Source organism: Aspergillus aculeatinus, assembly GCF_003184765.1.
Source record: "Aspergillus aculeatinus CBS 121060 unplaced genomic scaffold BO66scaffold_25, whole genome shotgun sequence".
NCBI lineage: Eukaryota > Fungi > Ascomycota > Eurotiomycetes > Eurotiales > Aspergillaceae > Aspergillus > Aspergillus aculeatinus.
This window is the reverse complement of record NW_020291494.1, coordinates 92055-108903: the sequence shown is the minus strand read 5'-3', so window position 1 is coordinate 108903 and position 16849 is coordinate 92055. Positions and strand designations below refer to the sequence as shown.

At 51.6% G+C, this 16849-nt stretch overlaps 4 protein-coding genes across 4 annotated transcripts; 2 read left to right on the top strand and 2 right to left on the bottom strand.

The window, feature by feature from the left end:
* Positions 1–123: 123 nt before the first annotated feature.
* Positions 124–4130, bottom strand: BO66DRAFT_438624 (uncharacterized protein; the record flags this gene model as incomplete). Its single annotated transcript, XM_025651072.1, has 3 exons — positions 124–3375; positions 3457–3540; positions 3594–4130. 3 exons carry the CDS (start codon positions 4128–4130, stop codon positions 124–126), a joined length of 3873 nt encoding a protein of 1290 aa, XP_025503743.1.
* A 407-nt stretch (positions 4131–4537) lies between these two features.
* On the top strand, positions 4538–7606 carry BO66DRAFT_374552 (caspase family protein). Its single transcript, XM_025645601.1, has 3 exons — positions 4538–6665; positions 6720–6896; positions 6971–7606. Exons 1-3 carry the CDS (start codon positions 4593–4595, stop codon positions 7205–7207), a joined length of 2487 nt encoding a protein of 828 aa, XP_025503742.1. The 5' UTR covers positions 4538–4592; the 3' UTR covers positions 7208–7606.
* Positions 7607–9469: 1863 nt separating this feature from the next.
* On the top strand, positions 9470–11453 carry BO66DRAFT_420576 (ATP-binding protein; the record flags this gene model as incomplete). Its single annotated transcript, XM_025649883.1, has 3 exons — positions 9470–9551; positions 9655–11048; positions 11139–11453. 3 exons carry the CDS (start codon positions 9470–9472, stop codon positions 11451–11453), a joined length of 1791 nt encoding a protein of 596 aa, XP_025503741.1.
* A 2802-nt stretch (positions 11454–14255) lies between these two features.
* BO66DRAFT_323266 (VIT and vWA domain-containing protein) lies at positions 14256–16499 on the bottom strand (the record flags this gene model as incomplete). The annotated part of the gene is made up of 2 exons (XM_025643796.1): positions 14256–15530; positions 15576–16499. Coding segments are annotated over 2 exons (2199 nt in total), but the record flags the coding sequence as incomplete, so codon positions are not given.
* Between the last annotated feature and the right edge of the window lie 350 nt (positions 16500–16849).

The following is a 16849-nucleotide window of genomic DNA, read 5'->3' as shown; positions in this document are numbered from 1 at the left end:
AGGCAAAGCTATCAATCCAATTAATCATGTACGGCCTATCTCATGAGGACACTCGAAAAGATGGACTCTGGATGCACAGGGTCCATTCGCAATTTGAAATGCGACACCCCCTTCGATGAACCACTAAGCTCCCACATGAGTATACAAAGCCCAAGCCAATGGGTTCTGCCAGTACTGGCTTCTGATCCGCAGTGTCGCATCGCGAACCGCCTCCGCCACCGCGCGGTTGGGATCAGTGGCCGTGGCACGTCGCGCAAGCAGCGCCTCGTAGAAGTATGTGGCCATGTGCACACAAACCTCGTCCTCTGCCGGCCACAGAGACCCAATAACGTGCGAGAAGCCCGCAATCAGGAAACCGCTGGTAATGTGCAGCCCCTCGTCCAGCAGCCTCCTGTCGCGGATCTCGGCCGTGGAGCAGGCGGACAGATAGGCAATCCACGCCCGCGACATTGTGTGGGTGTCCAGAAGCTTGGAGACGGTGAGCTTGTCCACAACCATACCGGAATCACTACTTTTTTGCAGGAGCAGATGGCTGTTGGCTGGGTCGCCGGGGTCGGAATACCCGTGGCAGGCGAAGTGCACGAGCTCGGAGTTCTGCAGCGCAGAGAGGACATTGCCGGTGGAGGGACCTGCGAGTTCGGTTATATCCATGGCTTGAGCAATGGTGTCCTTGATGGCCTGAGATTCACGACGGACGCCATGTAGCGCACCGTGGCCCGGGGTATCCGGCATCGTGGCGATCAGGAGGGAAGGCTTATTATTGTCCTTCAGCGGCCGCCGGGAGGTCTGGGTGGCCCTTTCCCGGGCATTGCGTAGAGCCTTGATGGTAGGCGTGTAGGATGATATCACATGGTCAAGGCAATTCTCACTCGCGTCGGTGGCTTCTGTACTGCTGTAATCTCCGGCAGCGTGGAAGGGGAGCCCACTCGCAGCGCCCACTCCCATCCACCAGACCCGAGTTTTCTCCTCCCCAGTGGAGATATCATTGTGCGAAGCAAGTGTTCCAAGAATAGGCTTGACGCAGGTGTACCAAAGCCAAGATAGGAGTTCGTTGTCATGCGCCTCCGCTGGTAGGTCGCTCTCTAGATCTCTGGCTCTTGGCTTCAGCGCGCACCGCGTCAGATGCTGGCGGAACTGCGGCACTGCGTGGCTGATCATATTGTCCAGTCTCACCCGCCCAATTCCAGTCGAGGCTATCAGCAACGCATCGCAGGACACGCAGCTTGCATTCACAATGATGATCGGTCCTTCCCGGGCGCTTTCGCCAATCTGTGGGGATGTCAGGGGTTGGAGGAATGTTTCAAAGCCTGCTCTCTCGCGGATTCGATCCTCGCATTTCTGCAGACGCTGGAAGTGAGCTCGACGATCATTGATCTGCTGGTCTTTGCCTCCATCCTCTAGCTCATCCACCTCCATGCCATACAAAGCCTGATGACGCAGCCTTTCATACTCCTGAGCCAGATCTGGGTACGCTCGCTGCAAGTCGCACAGATTGCTCTGGATGTCAAATAGATCTCCGAGGAGGATGCCCCGGCCTAGCTCGACTTTCACAAGCGCTTCGTTGGTAAAGCCCAGGTTGAGGAATGCGGCACACGCATCGCTGGCAAGGCCGGACAGGGCTCGGAGGTTGTATATCTTGTCATCATGCTTTAAATCGCGACTACTGACCAAGGGCACCAGTGGAAATACCGTTGCTGCAACTACACAAGCTTGCTCCCAATATCCCGCATGACTTGCCCGGTGTATGAAAGCCCTCGCACTCAGGACACGATCCATCGGCAACGCATCGTCGGATAAACAGCATTGCAAGAAATATCGCATTGAGCGTCTGTAGGTAGCGTTGTCTCGGGTCCTAGAGGCTTTAGCCAACCAGAGCTCACCCAAATAACGGTGTGCCGAGATTTTCATTGAACCAGGCTCATGCATGAAGTCCAATGAACTTTCCAATGACTCGATCGCTTTTTCAATGTCAGCGAGCTCTTGGGTGCATTGGTAAAGGGCCCAATATTGTAGACCGAGTGTCCACAGCATGTCCCGTTTCCAGATGCCACTGATGCGGTCAAATGAGCTGGTCCGGATGCTTTCTATGTCCTTGATCGACGTTCTCACCAGTTCGATTCGGTCAGCCCCATTCGGCCACAGGCTCATCCACGCAGCACGTTGTATAATACAGCCAACTTGGAAGGTGCTCCCTGGCACAGTGGCATCTATTGCTCTCTTCATCAGCGTCAGAGCTGTGGTGAGGTCGTCATGACAGCCCTGGCGTATCCACCTCGCCATTAGATAGGTGGCCAGCTGCACGTCTCTTCCTGCGCTCACAATCGGCACTTTATCCTCGAGCATATCTGACTGGTGCTGTTCTGCCCTAGAGATTGCGAGCTCCAGATCTTCCGTATGCCCTGTCTGGTTATATCGTTGGAAATATTGTTGAGAAAGTGTCCAGACAAGTTCCTGATATTTCTTGTTGTCTCGAGGGGTGCGAGCAAGGGCATGCTCCGTGACCTCGATGGCGATGTCGATTCCTTTCCCTATGGCCAAGTCATCAACAGTACGTGCTTTATGCCGCTCTTGCAGGTCTGATATTATGGCTCTGTCCGGGGAGTTTTCCGCGGTGGCATCATGGAGTTCCTGTATGATCTTCGACGCTTTTTGAAGATCGTTCGGGTTACCTGTGTTTGCGTGTCGCCACTCGTAGGCAGTAGCGAAGAGTTTCAGATGGTCGAGTCGCCCAGGCCACTCAGAAGAGCTAGCCATGACCTTCTCAAGCTCGATAATTGCTTGGTCGAGGTCCATGCTACGCTCGGTCCGGCTGTATCGTAGCAGCAACGTTAGAACAAGGTGCGCTCGGTATTCAGACTTTTGAGGCTCTAGTAGAGTAGCAAGCTGAAGGTAAGCGAGCGCTTTGCCAACATCCCCCATCTGAGGACTCATGGCGCAGCGAATCATGTACATGAGTCCAGTCACCCAAAGAAGTCTGGGTCTACTGGGATCGTCATAAGCTGTTTCGAACAGGATCCACTCCACCATTGGTAGCCAATTGTATGGCATGCCAGCTGCCCTGCTTGGCTTGCAGTTACTCAGTAGCGTTCTCTGTGGGGCGGCTGTTTCCTTTGGAATATGCTGATTTGGAGATATGTGGCTGGAATCTTCGGCGATGGTTGAAGGTGGACTACCAAGAAGTCTGCGTTGAAAGCTCTCAAACACAGCCCGCATTCCCGTTTGTGTCTGGTCGATCGTCCCATGCTGTGTCGAGGTACCAGAGGGACGAGTAGCCTGGGTGCTCTCAGGCTCTTCAAGCATAGACTGATCGTCAACTTGGGCGCGATTGATCCCCGAATGCTCGGTCGGAATGTCAACGGGTAAACTCCTGTCATCCTGTTTAATACCACCAAGTCATCTAGTTAGTTTGTGGATTCCAGTGGTAGTATAGCACATAAGCTTGAAGATCGTACATACAGATTCAGGCCTGACCCCCTGATGCCCTCCAGAAGTCGCTATCATTATTTGAGCTTCTTTGACACAGTTAACCCATCCCGGAAACTGTCATCTCGTAAGAATTTGGACTTTTGATAGAACATGACGGAAAGCCATACCTGAGCTCTTGCCCATATGACCAACCGATCGCCTTCATCGAGAAGGTCAAGAAGGCGTTCTGCAGCTTCATCGTCACAACCTCGTTTCCAGGTAAGACCTCGGTGCTGCCATTGGAATTGGATCGTATTCTTGATTATTGTCATGCTGACCTCAGAGCTCGATTTAGTGAGCTCTTTTGGAATATCCTTCAAATATAGTCCTTTCTCCTGCATCATCTCCCCAAAGTCCTCTGGCGATGATTTGACATAGGTCTGGTCTGATAAATCATGGAATTCAGGAGAGACTTGTTCTCCAGAAGAGCCCAGTATAGACACTTCGAACCATGACCAGAGCCCATTTCTAGCGTTGCCCCATCCTTGATCATGACTGGTGATACTGAATCGAACGGTGGAGACGTTGCTTGGGAGCGGGCGAGAGACGGCGTATAGAGCAGTCCATTTGTGCGGTGGGGTCGGGCGCTGAGACGGGGGGATGCACACCACTTCTTTCCTTTCCCCCCAAAGCTGGAGACTTTCAGTCTCAGACGTGGAACTCATTTTGGATCTTTAGGGTGCTAGTAGCGAATGCAGTGAGAGTTGATTTCGTTCAACCCTGGCCGGAGACGGAGGCAGGACGGGCGAGTTTGGGTGCACGATTGACGAAGTTCCATGCGCAAGGCTGACATGATAGGATTGACATCCGTGGTTGTAATCAGGGTGCCTGGTCTGATCACGGGGAGACGCCCTGTAGTGGGCTCACAAATGAAAGACCAGCAATTGTAACGTGGCTGAGACCCAGAATGAGTGGGTGGCGTTGAGGACTGCCACGTAACCCCTGCATGTTTGCTTTTCTGCGGGGCAATCTAGAATTCTCAGCCTGTGGCAGTACAGCAGTGCACACTGTGAGTTCAAGATAAAGTCTGTCGCCGCTTATCACTTGTGACTTGGGAATTGCTCGTCACATTGCTCGATTGTGCTTGGTCGACCTCTATCATTCTTGAGGCTTTCTTTCGTGGCACGATGGCACCAGCAAAAAGAGCCCTAACTATCACCAGCCCCTGGGGAGACCTTCGAGGCACTCAAAATGACGGAGACTGCATGCAATTAGTGCTCTCAACGTACGGATTCCAGATCACTCACTGTCACGGTGCTCATGCCACCCGAACCGGCATTCTAGAGGCATGGAAGCAGCTCATCTCGGAGACGGGGGATGGGGACTCCGTTGCCATCTACTACTCAGGACATGGGGGTTTCGTGGAATCGGCACCCAGCACTGAAAATGCAAGGGAGTGGCGTTATCAGTTTCTCGTCCCTGTGGACTTCGACGATGTCAGTCCAGGTGGCTTTAATGGAATCCTTGACGTGGAACTCTCGCAACTGCTCCGCGCGACCACCGCGCGCACCCGAAACGTGACCGTCATTCTCGACTGCTGTTTCTCGGGACGAATGGTTCGAGCACCCGGGTATGGAGACGCAGCAAGACCCAAGCAGGTGCCTTCCGTACGCTATGAGAATGTTGTCGACTTCCTGACTCACTACGTCGAGCGTGCCACGGAGAAGATGGGAGAACCCACCAGCATTGGGGATGACAACCCGGATGCGGTCCGTATAGTCGCAGCAGCTCCTTCCGAAACAGCCTGGGAAGTTCAAGGCGAAGATGGAAGGTGGACGGGGTCTTTTACCTCGGCGCTTGGTCGAGTTCTGAACGAGGCACACGATCATCATCTGTCTTGGCGAACGAGCATCCTACGAGTCCAGGAACTGGTCCAGGCACAGTTCCCCACCCAGCATCCGCGGGTGGAGGGTCCACATACGCGCATGCACTTTTCACTTGACCAGGTCAATTCAGAAGCCATTCACCTGAAGATTGAGAATGGTCTACCCGTGCTGCAGGCCGGTCGTGTTGCTCATGTCTCGGAAGGGGACATGTATGCCGTGACTGAGCTGAATGTGGAGCGGTTTACGGAGGCTCAGCAGATAGCTGTGTGTGAGGTTATCAACGTTCAGGCTTTCCAAGCCTTGGTACAAATGCACTATCCCAGTTCGACTCGGAGACAAGAAGTTCCCCCTGAGGGAGCTCTAGCCTTTTTGCAAAAGAGTGCGCAATATCGATGGCCTATTTCGGTACCACCCTCTTTGTTGGAGTCACTTAGTGACAAGGTTCAGAAGTCACGCTTTCTTCGGCTTGGCGGCGAGAATGAACCCGGCACACCTCTGGTATCAATTTATCACAGGGATAGCTTTATCGGCATCGAATCCAAGCAAGGAATATCTCTTACAACTCGCTACCTCAATTCGGAGAATCCCACACAGATGGACTGTGCCTACCGGGCAGTTGTAGCAGAGGCTGATCGTTTCGCCTGTGCTCAGCGTCTTCTGGGTCTGCGCAACGATAGTCCTGGTGACCTGCTGAATCATCAAGTAGACGTCAAAGTCGGGCTGGTTGAGAATCATCAGCCTACAAGAAGATTCGCCGGAGCAGGGTGCGATGAGCTATACGAAGGCCAGAGGATCTACATAGCTCTTCGGAATCACGGCATGACTACGACCTATGTCACCGTACTCCACATCAATGCCCAAGGAAAGATATCCTTGATATCTCGATCCAGTCCGTTCGGGATTGAGCTTCCTTCTGGACGTTGTCACTGGATTCGCAAAACACCATTTGGTGTTCTCGAAGGTCTGAAGATCTCCTGGCCGGCTGACGTACCTCGAGCTTCTCCTATCGATGAGCACCTGCTCTTTTTTATCACCAGCACTCCTGTTGATCTGCGGCCAATCACTGATTCTCAACTCGGCCCTCAACGAACTGCTACCTCAAACTTCGAACGCATCATATATAGGCTGTGTCGAGGCGAGCGGAGAGATCTGATGGAGGACGACGAGCCCAGCCAAACTGCCTACGATATTAATCACTTCCCGCTGACTGTGCTTGCACAGAATGGATCACCATCTCTCCGCACTACCTCTCAGGAGGTTCAGCATCAATCAGCTCACAGTACAAGCCAGACCTCTCTCAATGGGAGACCATCAATGCTTAGTGATGAACAAGAACTCCCAGCTCTGCCGCCACATCTCTATCCGGAGTCAAAGGTGAGTTTTCCTCCGCTCACTTGCACTGGCGTAGCCTAACAGCAAGACCGCCAGGGCATCTTCGGCCAAGCTCTTCGATCCATCAAGGGAGTCCCCGCTTGCGTATGGGTGATCAATGAGCACACCGAACCCATCACCGTGGTGGTCTCTCCATACCGGCCATCGCGTCTATGGACCGAGGCCGGCTTGAACGTCTCAACAACCGGCGTTGGCATTGATATATCCACCGCAGTAAGTCTTTATTCTCTGATCGTTCAGCTTTTGATCAAGTATGCCGGTACTCATTGATTATCCCATGCATGAAGACATTCACGCCCCCGGCAACGCGGAAGACGCTGCCCGCCGCAGCCCCGGGTCAGCAGAAACCCCCCACAGCCGTGTTCCCGCTCTGGACCCGCCGGGATGGGTTCGGGGTCATCACCGTGTTGGTGGGTGCGACGACACCAACGTTGTATATCGAAAACGATCGCATCCCGATCGGGGCGACGGCTTGCTTCCGGAATGAGCCGGACCTGCACATTAGAGAGTACTCGACGCAGTAGGGATTGTTGTGAATCATGATGATCGCTCCAGTGTCGGTTGGCAATCTTAGTGGCCCATAAAACTAGTAGTGCTAATTGTCATTGAAGAAGGCATAGAAGGATCCGAGCCTAGAAGGTTCATATGCTGGTTGCCCGGGGATGTGAAGATGGTGTATCTTAGGATATCTGGGAGGAGGTATCTAAACACGACCGAGGTGAGGGGTCCAGCGCTTGCTGTATATCTCAAGAAAGGTGCTCCCACACTTGGACAAAACTAGTTACTGCTTATGGATGCGTCAGGTAACGCATGAACTGATGCTGATTCTGTTGACCTTTCGTGGAACGAATGTATGTCTCATTATAGATTTACATCCATCTGGGTTACATGAACATTACCTGGATGCCAAAGATAGCTGCTACGATACTCTAAGTAACTATGGTGAAGAATTAGAGGAATTATGTTATCCTATTCACTGGAAACATCTTAGGATTGTTATCCTGTTTTCTGTCTTCAATTTGCACCAAAGGTTTTGTTTATCTGGGCAGAATTAGCATTCCATCCATTCATCCAATAACTATCAACCTCGGCCGCTAGAAGAAGATCGTTCTTTCTTGATCAGAGTACAGGGGCCGGTACAATCCCGATGCACCGAGAAAACCGTTGTCTGTGGGATTTAGATCTTCGGACTGGCTGATCAACAGGGAAATTGCATTCCTCAATGCTTTCTTGATGTTCGAAATTGGCCTGTCCGGTGCGATGTACCCCCATGAAGCTCGCAAGTGGGATTGTGTATCTATCTTATTCTATCCGGAAGAGTACCTCAAACATCCCTTGTATAGCTGAGAGTCTAGGCAAATTTTGGTCACTTTCTTCCAATAGACCAAAATGCAGCATCCTTGTCACGCTAGAAATCGGTGAGGATCCGGGCCGTAACGAACGGTTCCAGTTCTTATCACCGCAGTTGAATAGAGACTCAGAGGTTCATGGTTCGTTGGTTATGCGGCCGTCGGCTCACTGATCCACCCAAAGAACACGGCGGTATGTACAGAACAGTATTATACGGTACAGAGACTGGCCGCACAAAGATTCCGTTAGTCTGGCTGACATGGAAGCCCAAACAGCGATCTAGATTAGACAGGCTCCTTTTTTTGTTTCTTTTTTTTTTTCTTTTTGCGGTTTTTTTTTTTTTTTTTTTTTTTTTTTTTTTTTTTTTTTTTTTTTTTTTTTTTTTTTTCCCCCCCCTACTTGTGTCGCTTGGCAAACATTATGATCTCTCAATTTGTGACGGTGTACAACTGCAAAACAGGCCTCCACCTCGTCAGTCAGTCCCCAGCACTCATCGATAAGCGAAGTTCCTCTGTTGCTATTCCGGGCTAGATCTTTCGTCCCCAAGGATCTCGAATGAGTCACGGCTTACCCCGAACATACGACACAGCAGCCACAGATAAATAGTTTCGCTTAGTGCAGTCGGGCGTAACGCCACGAATCCACTTTCTAGCCGAATCTGTGGCGCAGCGACAGGAGGCTTGGTCTATCTATGGCTAGGAGTGATTTGGATCGGATTGGGCTTTCTCATCGATGTCCATTTTGAGTTGATAAGAACATGGGGATAGATCAGTCCTATCTCTATGTAGGTGGCCCGACTACCCACTACCTTAGCTAGACAGTAGGCAACTTGCAACTTACCAAAACCTACTACCACGGATTCCTTGCCATATGTGTACTGCCAGGGCCCCTGAGCAAGTGAGCCAATCAGGAGAGGTGGAACTTCCTCCCCGTCATTTGGCTTTTCACCGAGCGTTACCTAGTAGCTATCAAGTGCAAACGGGTGCGAAGGACAGGGAGGGATTCTCGATTCTTGTTCTGGCCCGCATATAGTCAGGTTTTGTCTCAGCCACAACTATCGAACATTTGCTCAGCCTTTTTCAACGGCTCCCACCACCATCATGGATCTCGACGCCACATTCTCAAACGGGAAACGCTTCATTGATAGTAGGTTTTGAGATGGGGCGCCGTGACGTGCAGAAAGGAGCTCATTGAGGCTGAATTGCGGGGCAGGAAATAAATCGAGTGGGAAAAAGGGCCTCTGCAATGATGGTTCAATGCCTACCACCGGAGAAATATGTGTCAAATATGTGTCAAATATGTGTCAAATATGTGTCAAACGATGGGTCAGCCAGCGTAGGCGCGCTTCTGCGATCTCTACATAAGAGGAAGAGATCTGTCTGCAAACTTCCTCCTCCGTGGATGTGTGGTAGTTAATTCAATCCTGGCAAACCAAGATGACGACCACGGACCTACCTGCTACATCTTCTCCCATGGCACATGGCGATAACGAACAGCCTACCTCGCCAGAGCTCACAGGTATCTACCTATCTTCCTGAATCAAGCCACTCACATCAATCAATCTCCCGCCGTGGCTAATATTGAGCCACAGGGGACGCCGCGTCGGCAAAAACATCAGTAGACGAACCCAGCGATGTGTGGAACCTCTACCGTGCCGAACAGGACGGGGTATGGACGACTGAAAAGCCGAAAGACCTGTCCCTCACCGTCGAACCGGCCGACTCCGACTCCTCTTGCTGGTATGCTATGGCGGTGCGCTGGACTAAGGAGGAAGGTGAACGGCTGCAGGTCCACTCGATCACTCTCCGCAACGAGGCGGTCAAGAAAGCCCTAGGCCCCGTTTTCGCGGATTACCCCGGGATCACCATGACTCTGGACCACGTCGACTTCTCGTCCCCCTTTGTCCCGTTCGTCCGGCGATGGGACCAATTCTGCCAGGCTCGTGAAAGCGAGCAAGATCCTGCCGTTCAACCCTATCTGAACATCCTCCATCGCACTTTAACAAGGGAGGTGGGCGATATCTTGGCGCGCCGCGCCGATTGCCTGAAAAACGGCGTCATCACCCACGACCTCCTCTGGACCCTCTTCAGCCCGCATACGATTCTGCTCTCGACGCAGGAAGGATGGCCGCGCGCGTACAAGTCCGTCGACTCCTGGACTCATGGCCCCGACGGTCCCCTGGACATCAAGGCGGGCTATGTCGACTACAACGGCGAGGAGTACTATATGCGGTATCAGAACTTCAGCATTTGTCCCTTCCAAGGGACAATGGCCATCGACAAGCTGTCGCTATTTCCCTTGGAGAACCACGCTGACCCTGAGGCCATGCGGAGTCGCCTCGTCACGCGGGGCCAAAATTTGGAGACGTACAAGGGGTGTTACTACAGACAATTCAAAGGCCCCGGACGGATTGTAATTGACGCGGTCGGGTATCACAAGCACAGCGGGATGTCGTTTCACAGTGGAAACGAGGAGAGGATCGAAGAACAACCCCTGAATAACGAGCAACGGCTGCTGGCCACGCCAATCTTGAAGGGTTACTCGCTGCGGAAGAAGACCTGGCGACCCTTCCTGATTGACTATGTCGAGGATGTCGTCTGGAATGACCGCGCATTCGAGTCGTTGGTCTTACCTTGCGGGCAGCAAGATCTTAAACGGCTTATTCTGGCAGTTGCCAAGGCACAGTCCCTGGATCTGTTCGATGACGTGGTCCGCGGCAAAGGCCAGGGCGTCAACATCCTACTCAGCGGTCCCCCAGGGGTAGGCAAGACCTTGACGGCAGAAAGCATCGCGGAAGTCATGAAGGCCCCCCTTTATATCCTCAGTGCGGGCGACCTTGGCATCAGCGCCGAGAAGGTGGAATCCACCTTGGAGGAAGTTCTGGAGATCGTTCCCCGGTGGGGAGCGGCTCTTCTCATTGACGAGGCCGATGTGTTCCTGGAAGCGCGAACGACCTCAGACCTCGCACGGAATGAGCTGGTATCAATCTTCCTGCGAAAGCTCGAATACTATGAGGTACGCAAGTCCATCAATGCCTCTTCCCCTTCCACTGGCGCGCCGCTCTCTGGCTACGCCCTTGCCAATTGTTAATTTATATTCTCACAGGGCCTCCTCTTCCTCACAAGCAACCGGGCTGAAAACATCGATCCTGCCTTTGACTCGCGAATCCACATCTCCCTGCACTATCCGGACTTGGACTCCGTCTCCCGCCGACAGATCTGGGTGCAGTTCCTGGATCAGAGTACGGGATTCATGGAGACACATTTTGACAGCCTAGCAGAGATCAAGCTCAATGGGCGGCAGATCAAGAATATCCTCAAAACCGCCCATCTGCTGGCGCGAGACCAGGAACGAGAGCTGCGCTATGAGGATCTTGAGACGGTGATCAGTCTGCGGTCACTCAGCCGGGGTCTTGTATGATAGCGCTCCATTGTAGAATCCGAATAATGAGTTATGATTTGAAGCCTAGGCCTAGAAGATTAGGTGCGATGACGAGGAGAGTGGCTCAAGGGTGTAGAAAGGTTGGAACATCGCAGGGATCGTAAAAATATATATCTCCATTGACAGCGACAGTCATAATTTGCTACTGGCGCGAAAGCTGCGAACTTTGAGGTCCAAGGCTATACTGGACATATACTCATAATCCTGGGTGGTTTACCTTTATTTAAGGCCCCGGAAACCTCTCGAAACAGATGAATATAGACCAACGTCAATTAGGGGTATTTGAGGCAATATCTAATGGCAAAATAACATCTAGGTACTGGTGGTATGCCAGAAGACCTGATATAAATTTTCAAATCTGCCGGGTACATCTTAACTTATCATCATAATCACATGTAATCACACAGGTGTTAATATTCCACTCAACGGCAAAAGAGGCCGAGATAACTTAGACCAGTGAAAAACAAATGCTAGCGCCCTATGCTTATGTTCCGAAGGCACCAAGTCATGTTGATACTGGTGGGCTGGAGATGGGCAGATAGATAAACGGAGCTGGATACCCGCCGATGAGTGATCTTTCCCGGCAATCTCACAGCCCCCTGCGTGGGGGAGCTGAAGTGGGGGAAATTCTACGCGATCCGAACAGTTAGCTGAAGCGGCCCGTTGGGAAAGTGAAAATAAGAATAAAAATAAGAAGGTGGAGACGAGCCACAACTACGCCATTCTAGCGATTCATTCCAGCCGTCTCCTCGGCCCGAAGCTATAAATACCGAACATGCTCTCTAGAACAAATCAATGAATTTTGTTCCAGCTTGTCAGAGTTATAACCTACTGCAACGCCAGCAACTGCTGCCCCTTTCATCGCTTCCAAAAAAAAATAAACGAGAGACGAATTCTCTCTTCTGTCACCATGTTCTTCACCCGCAGTGGCCTGAAGAATTCTATAGGGATATCGTCGATTGTGCAGTGTTCTGACAAAGCATTGTACTGGTTTGATGGGAAAGCGTTGACTCCAGAGGACTTTATGTCAGAACATAACCTCTAACTTCGGCATGAAGGTTACATCAGTACCTGGGCATGCTATTACCATTTTTTTCAGGCCAAAAATCATTCTTTCGACGAGGTAGTCTATGACTTACATGCACATCGCTCAAGTTGATCTGATGAAGTGAATTAGATCCAAGATGCAGTCGGCTCCCGCAACATCTGGCGATTTTCAAGCGACGAGATTGAGCATTACGGAGTCTTCCTTCAAACCGAGGGAGTTCCACGGTAGGAAATAGTCCTGCTGACTGGGGAAGAAATATGGCGGTGCGATCACCCAGGGGTGATTTTCTGATGATTATGAGCAGAATCCTTGGGCACATTTTACTGCGAGGAAAGCATGTTTTCGAACCATGTATACTCAACTTCAGAAAGATTCTTTCCTGTATGATATCAAAAGAGATGTGTCAGGGGACAAAGAGAGTATCAAGTAGCCTTTATCCAAGAATGGGACCAATATTCGGGTCACCAAGTAGAGCAAACACTATGGGTAACATCAAATCTTCTACCTACTTTGCCCATGTCCAAAATACAGCACCTTGGAGCAAATTCCGCGATCTGTCTTGCTTCGACGACGACGCACTAAACATTAGATAACACCCCGAGCTAAGGACACACCACATGCCCCGTCTGCACCTGATGGTCCCAGTACGCAAGCCAGCTATCCCATAAAAACCCCGTATCAAGCCCGGTGTTGTCGTCATCCTCTTCGTAAGGACAAAAAAAGCGGCCAATTCCACTTGCCACACCGAATAGTTCCTCACAAACAGGACACTTGACTGCCGTATCGTTTTCGTCTTCCGATTTGTCTGCCGTATCCATGTTTTGACAGCGCTGGAACCCCACAAAATGCTGGTGCATAATGGAAAACCGTAGAATATCATAGAGCGGCTTCAGTCTATCGTCATCTTTGTCCAAGAGGCCAATCATGGCTAGTAGTGCACTCTCAGCACGGGACATCATTAGGCCCCATGCATCCTCCTTGGGGACCATGTGCGTGCGAAAGTATTGTATCATCAGTATCGTGTCTATCCAGTCCTGCAGAAGATTCTCAGAGAGCCCATCGCCTTGCGAAAACCCAGTGATAATATCTCGTATCTTATTTGGAGTGGTGGGGCAATAGTGTCGACTAAGCTTCTCCCTTACCGTGTCAAAAAGACGGAATGTGCCGTTTGGCATCTGATCCGTCACGGCGTCTTCCCAGGTGATCGAATCCCGGTCAATGCTCATTTCAACATAAGGCACAGCGCTGAAAATTTCCTGTGGTTGTGATCCTCTTAGCGTGTCTAAATTATCGACTGGGACAGCAATCACGGCCTCTGCCACTGAAATAGGATCATGATGACCCTTGTTCCCATCCTCCGAGCTGGAGTTATTGGTGCCAAGAGTGGAATATACACTCTGAGAAGCGACTTCTCCAGGAGAATCTGGAATGTCGCGCTTCATGTGGCGCTCCATATCGCGCTCCATATCGCGCTCCATGTTGCGCTTTCTGCCCCTATGTCTTGTCCAGGACTGTTGTTCAACTGGGATAGGCTCGTAAGTTGGACCATCTTGGAAGGCTGCATGGGGCGAAATCGTTGTGTCTCCTCGGCTGTGATCGCCTAAATCGGACCTAGCTTTCTCTCTTCTTTGCCTCTTTGGTGCAGGTGATAACGACGCATCACGCTTTTCATGATACAGCATAGCCTGATCGATAGTGGTGGAAGATGGGAGTATGTGTAGCAGATTAGTTACGGTCTCAGACTCATGATCTTTATTGCGGTCGGGAATGGTGATGAAGCTTGTCCATTTGCTGGTAACTGAATAGATCTGACCCAAGTGCTCTGCATTTGCTCGCGCTAACTCGATATCCCCGGAGTGATGTCTGGTCAATGCCTCAAGACTTGACAAGCAGGCCTTTGCGGCAAGTTGATGAACAAAACACCCACTGCTGCCCGTCATCTGCACGGGCAATGTGCACGATCGGGGTTTCACGGCGAGGTTGGCAGACGTCAAGGTAATCGCCTGAGGCAGCGGATCATTTTTCGAGTCTATGAGGAAGAAGATGGACTGATAATAGAACGGATGCAAAGCTGGAGTGGGGAAAGGCGCTTGTATATATGGTGTTGAGGATCTGGGTTCCATTGACGATGGATTCGTTTTCCCGAGTTGAATGCAAGCGAGACTCTGCCGCTCAAATGAAAGCCCTAGGTCAATCTCGCAATTCCAACTGTCGGGCTCTAAAGCTGCACGGACAAGATGATTCAAACGGTTCTCCCACCTTGGTTGCGCGACAACATCCACTACATCGCCGAAGCCGCCACCCAGCTCAGCCACACATTCGATCAACCGGTGAGACACTTGATCCCCGATGCCTAGCGCGAAGAAGCGAACCTTTTCCTCAAGCCTCTTCCGGATAAACAAGAGGTATTCTGCGACCGGGACGGGATCCAACTCCCCGTCTGTGATGATGATGATTTGAGCAGACGACCTTTGACGATTCAAACGCTTTATTGCCGCCTTAAGTGCTCGCACTAAATCTGTGCCACCAAGGTCGGGGTAGGAACTGGTATAAGCTCGAGCCAACTCGATTGCCTCTGCTGAGTGAGGCCTGGACTCCTCCCACAGCCCCACAGTTGTGGTCCCAAACTTAATGACGTTGAAGGAGCAGGTTTCGGGGATACCCGACAAAGCTAAGGACATGGCTGCGCGCATTGTCTGGAGTTTGGAGCCGGGGTGTGACTGAGAGCTCTGGCACCGGGGTGCCCAGTGCATTGACGCGGAATAGTCAAGAACGAATATGATCTCGCCTGTGAAGCTCCTCGGTCGAACAGCGGTGCCAAAGAGGTCGGACGGGCGAAGGCTGACTTGCATTGCTGCGTAGCCGTTGGAGTCCGGGGGCGAGATTAGGGCTCGGGACTGGACCCGATATCCCGTTCGCACTGGGAGCACAAGGACCAGATCGCCCTCTAAGCCTGCCTCGCGACTATGATATTTCCACACGTCCTGTTGCTGGGATGCCGATGGCGACTCATCGACGAAGCGAAGCTGGGAAGCGTCTGAAACATGAATTACACGTTTCATGGGTTCTCTCCCTCGATACTCGATTTTATGATGTGATTCCGCACTCCAGCCTTCACTGCCAGTCATGCCACCGGTAACAACTCTGATCATTAATTGGAGCTCGGTCATTCTCAGCGGCTGCGACGGGAACGACACTCCGTATCGAGGTGCTATGGAGGTGGGAATAATGATCGCGATGCCCTCTGATTTGCGCTCGGTCATCAAGACAACCTTCAATTCATGCACGTAAGTCAGCTTGATCTTGACGTCCGTCAAAGGCGGAATGTTTCCCAGCGACGTCACAAAGATCTCCGAGCTCTGCTCCTCCAGCAATGCTGCTGTCTCTCGCTTGTTCTGTACCGCCTCGTGGTAGACCTGTCTTGCCTTCTCCTTGGGCTTGACTACCCCTCGTAAGCATTGCTCGTCGCCGATCGTACACTCGAATGCTGTCACGGTTGCGCCCTCGTAGAGTGGAAAAGTATGCTTGGCTTCGCGGATCGTCGTGTCGGACGGATTGCGGAAGGTCTGGGTCAACTCGCTGCATGCCAGGGTACCGTCCACCGTTACCTCAATGTCGACGCTCAGCATCGGCAGACACAATGTAGTCATTGCCTCGTGATGGTCTGCTCCCACTAATGCGCTGTCTTCCAAGTCCTTCCTCGGCACATGAGGTTCATCGAAAGTATTAAAAAAGGCTGAAAATGTGTGGATGCCATCACCGAAGGCCTTTCCCGACCTATCAACATGGCCGTTTTCATGTCTGTCATGTACAATGTGGCGTTTGACGTGAGGGGCACGTTGGCTCGTCTTAGGTGGTTGATCCAGTATTGGATCATGTATACTTGGCTGGATGTCTCGCGGTGCTGATGCCAGGTCCAGAGGTGCCGAAAAAATAATTCCTGAAGGAATACGTTGTCGGGGAAAATGGCGACTCATTGCAGTTTCGAGACAGTATATGATTCTCCCTGTCAAAAGGAAAGAGTCTGCAGGTTGAAGAAGCAGTTAGAGCATAGCGCTCTTAAATTTGACCGCTGATTTTATTATGCCTAATGACCGACTTCTAAGAGGGTGCGGGGCAATCAAGTTTGCTTTGGTTTATGCAGCTGCAGGGGTCAGCACCATATCGCACCAATCTCTGCGCAGATATTAGCTCGCCACGCACACAAGTGCTTACGGCTAGAGGCCTTGCGCACTGCCAGCTGAAATGAAAAGGGATTTGAGGGCCAACCCCGCCTCTCCGGTCTGTTCACCCCCGACTCGCAAAAGGATGAAAAAACAGTTGCATC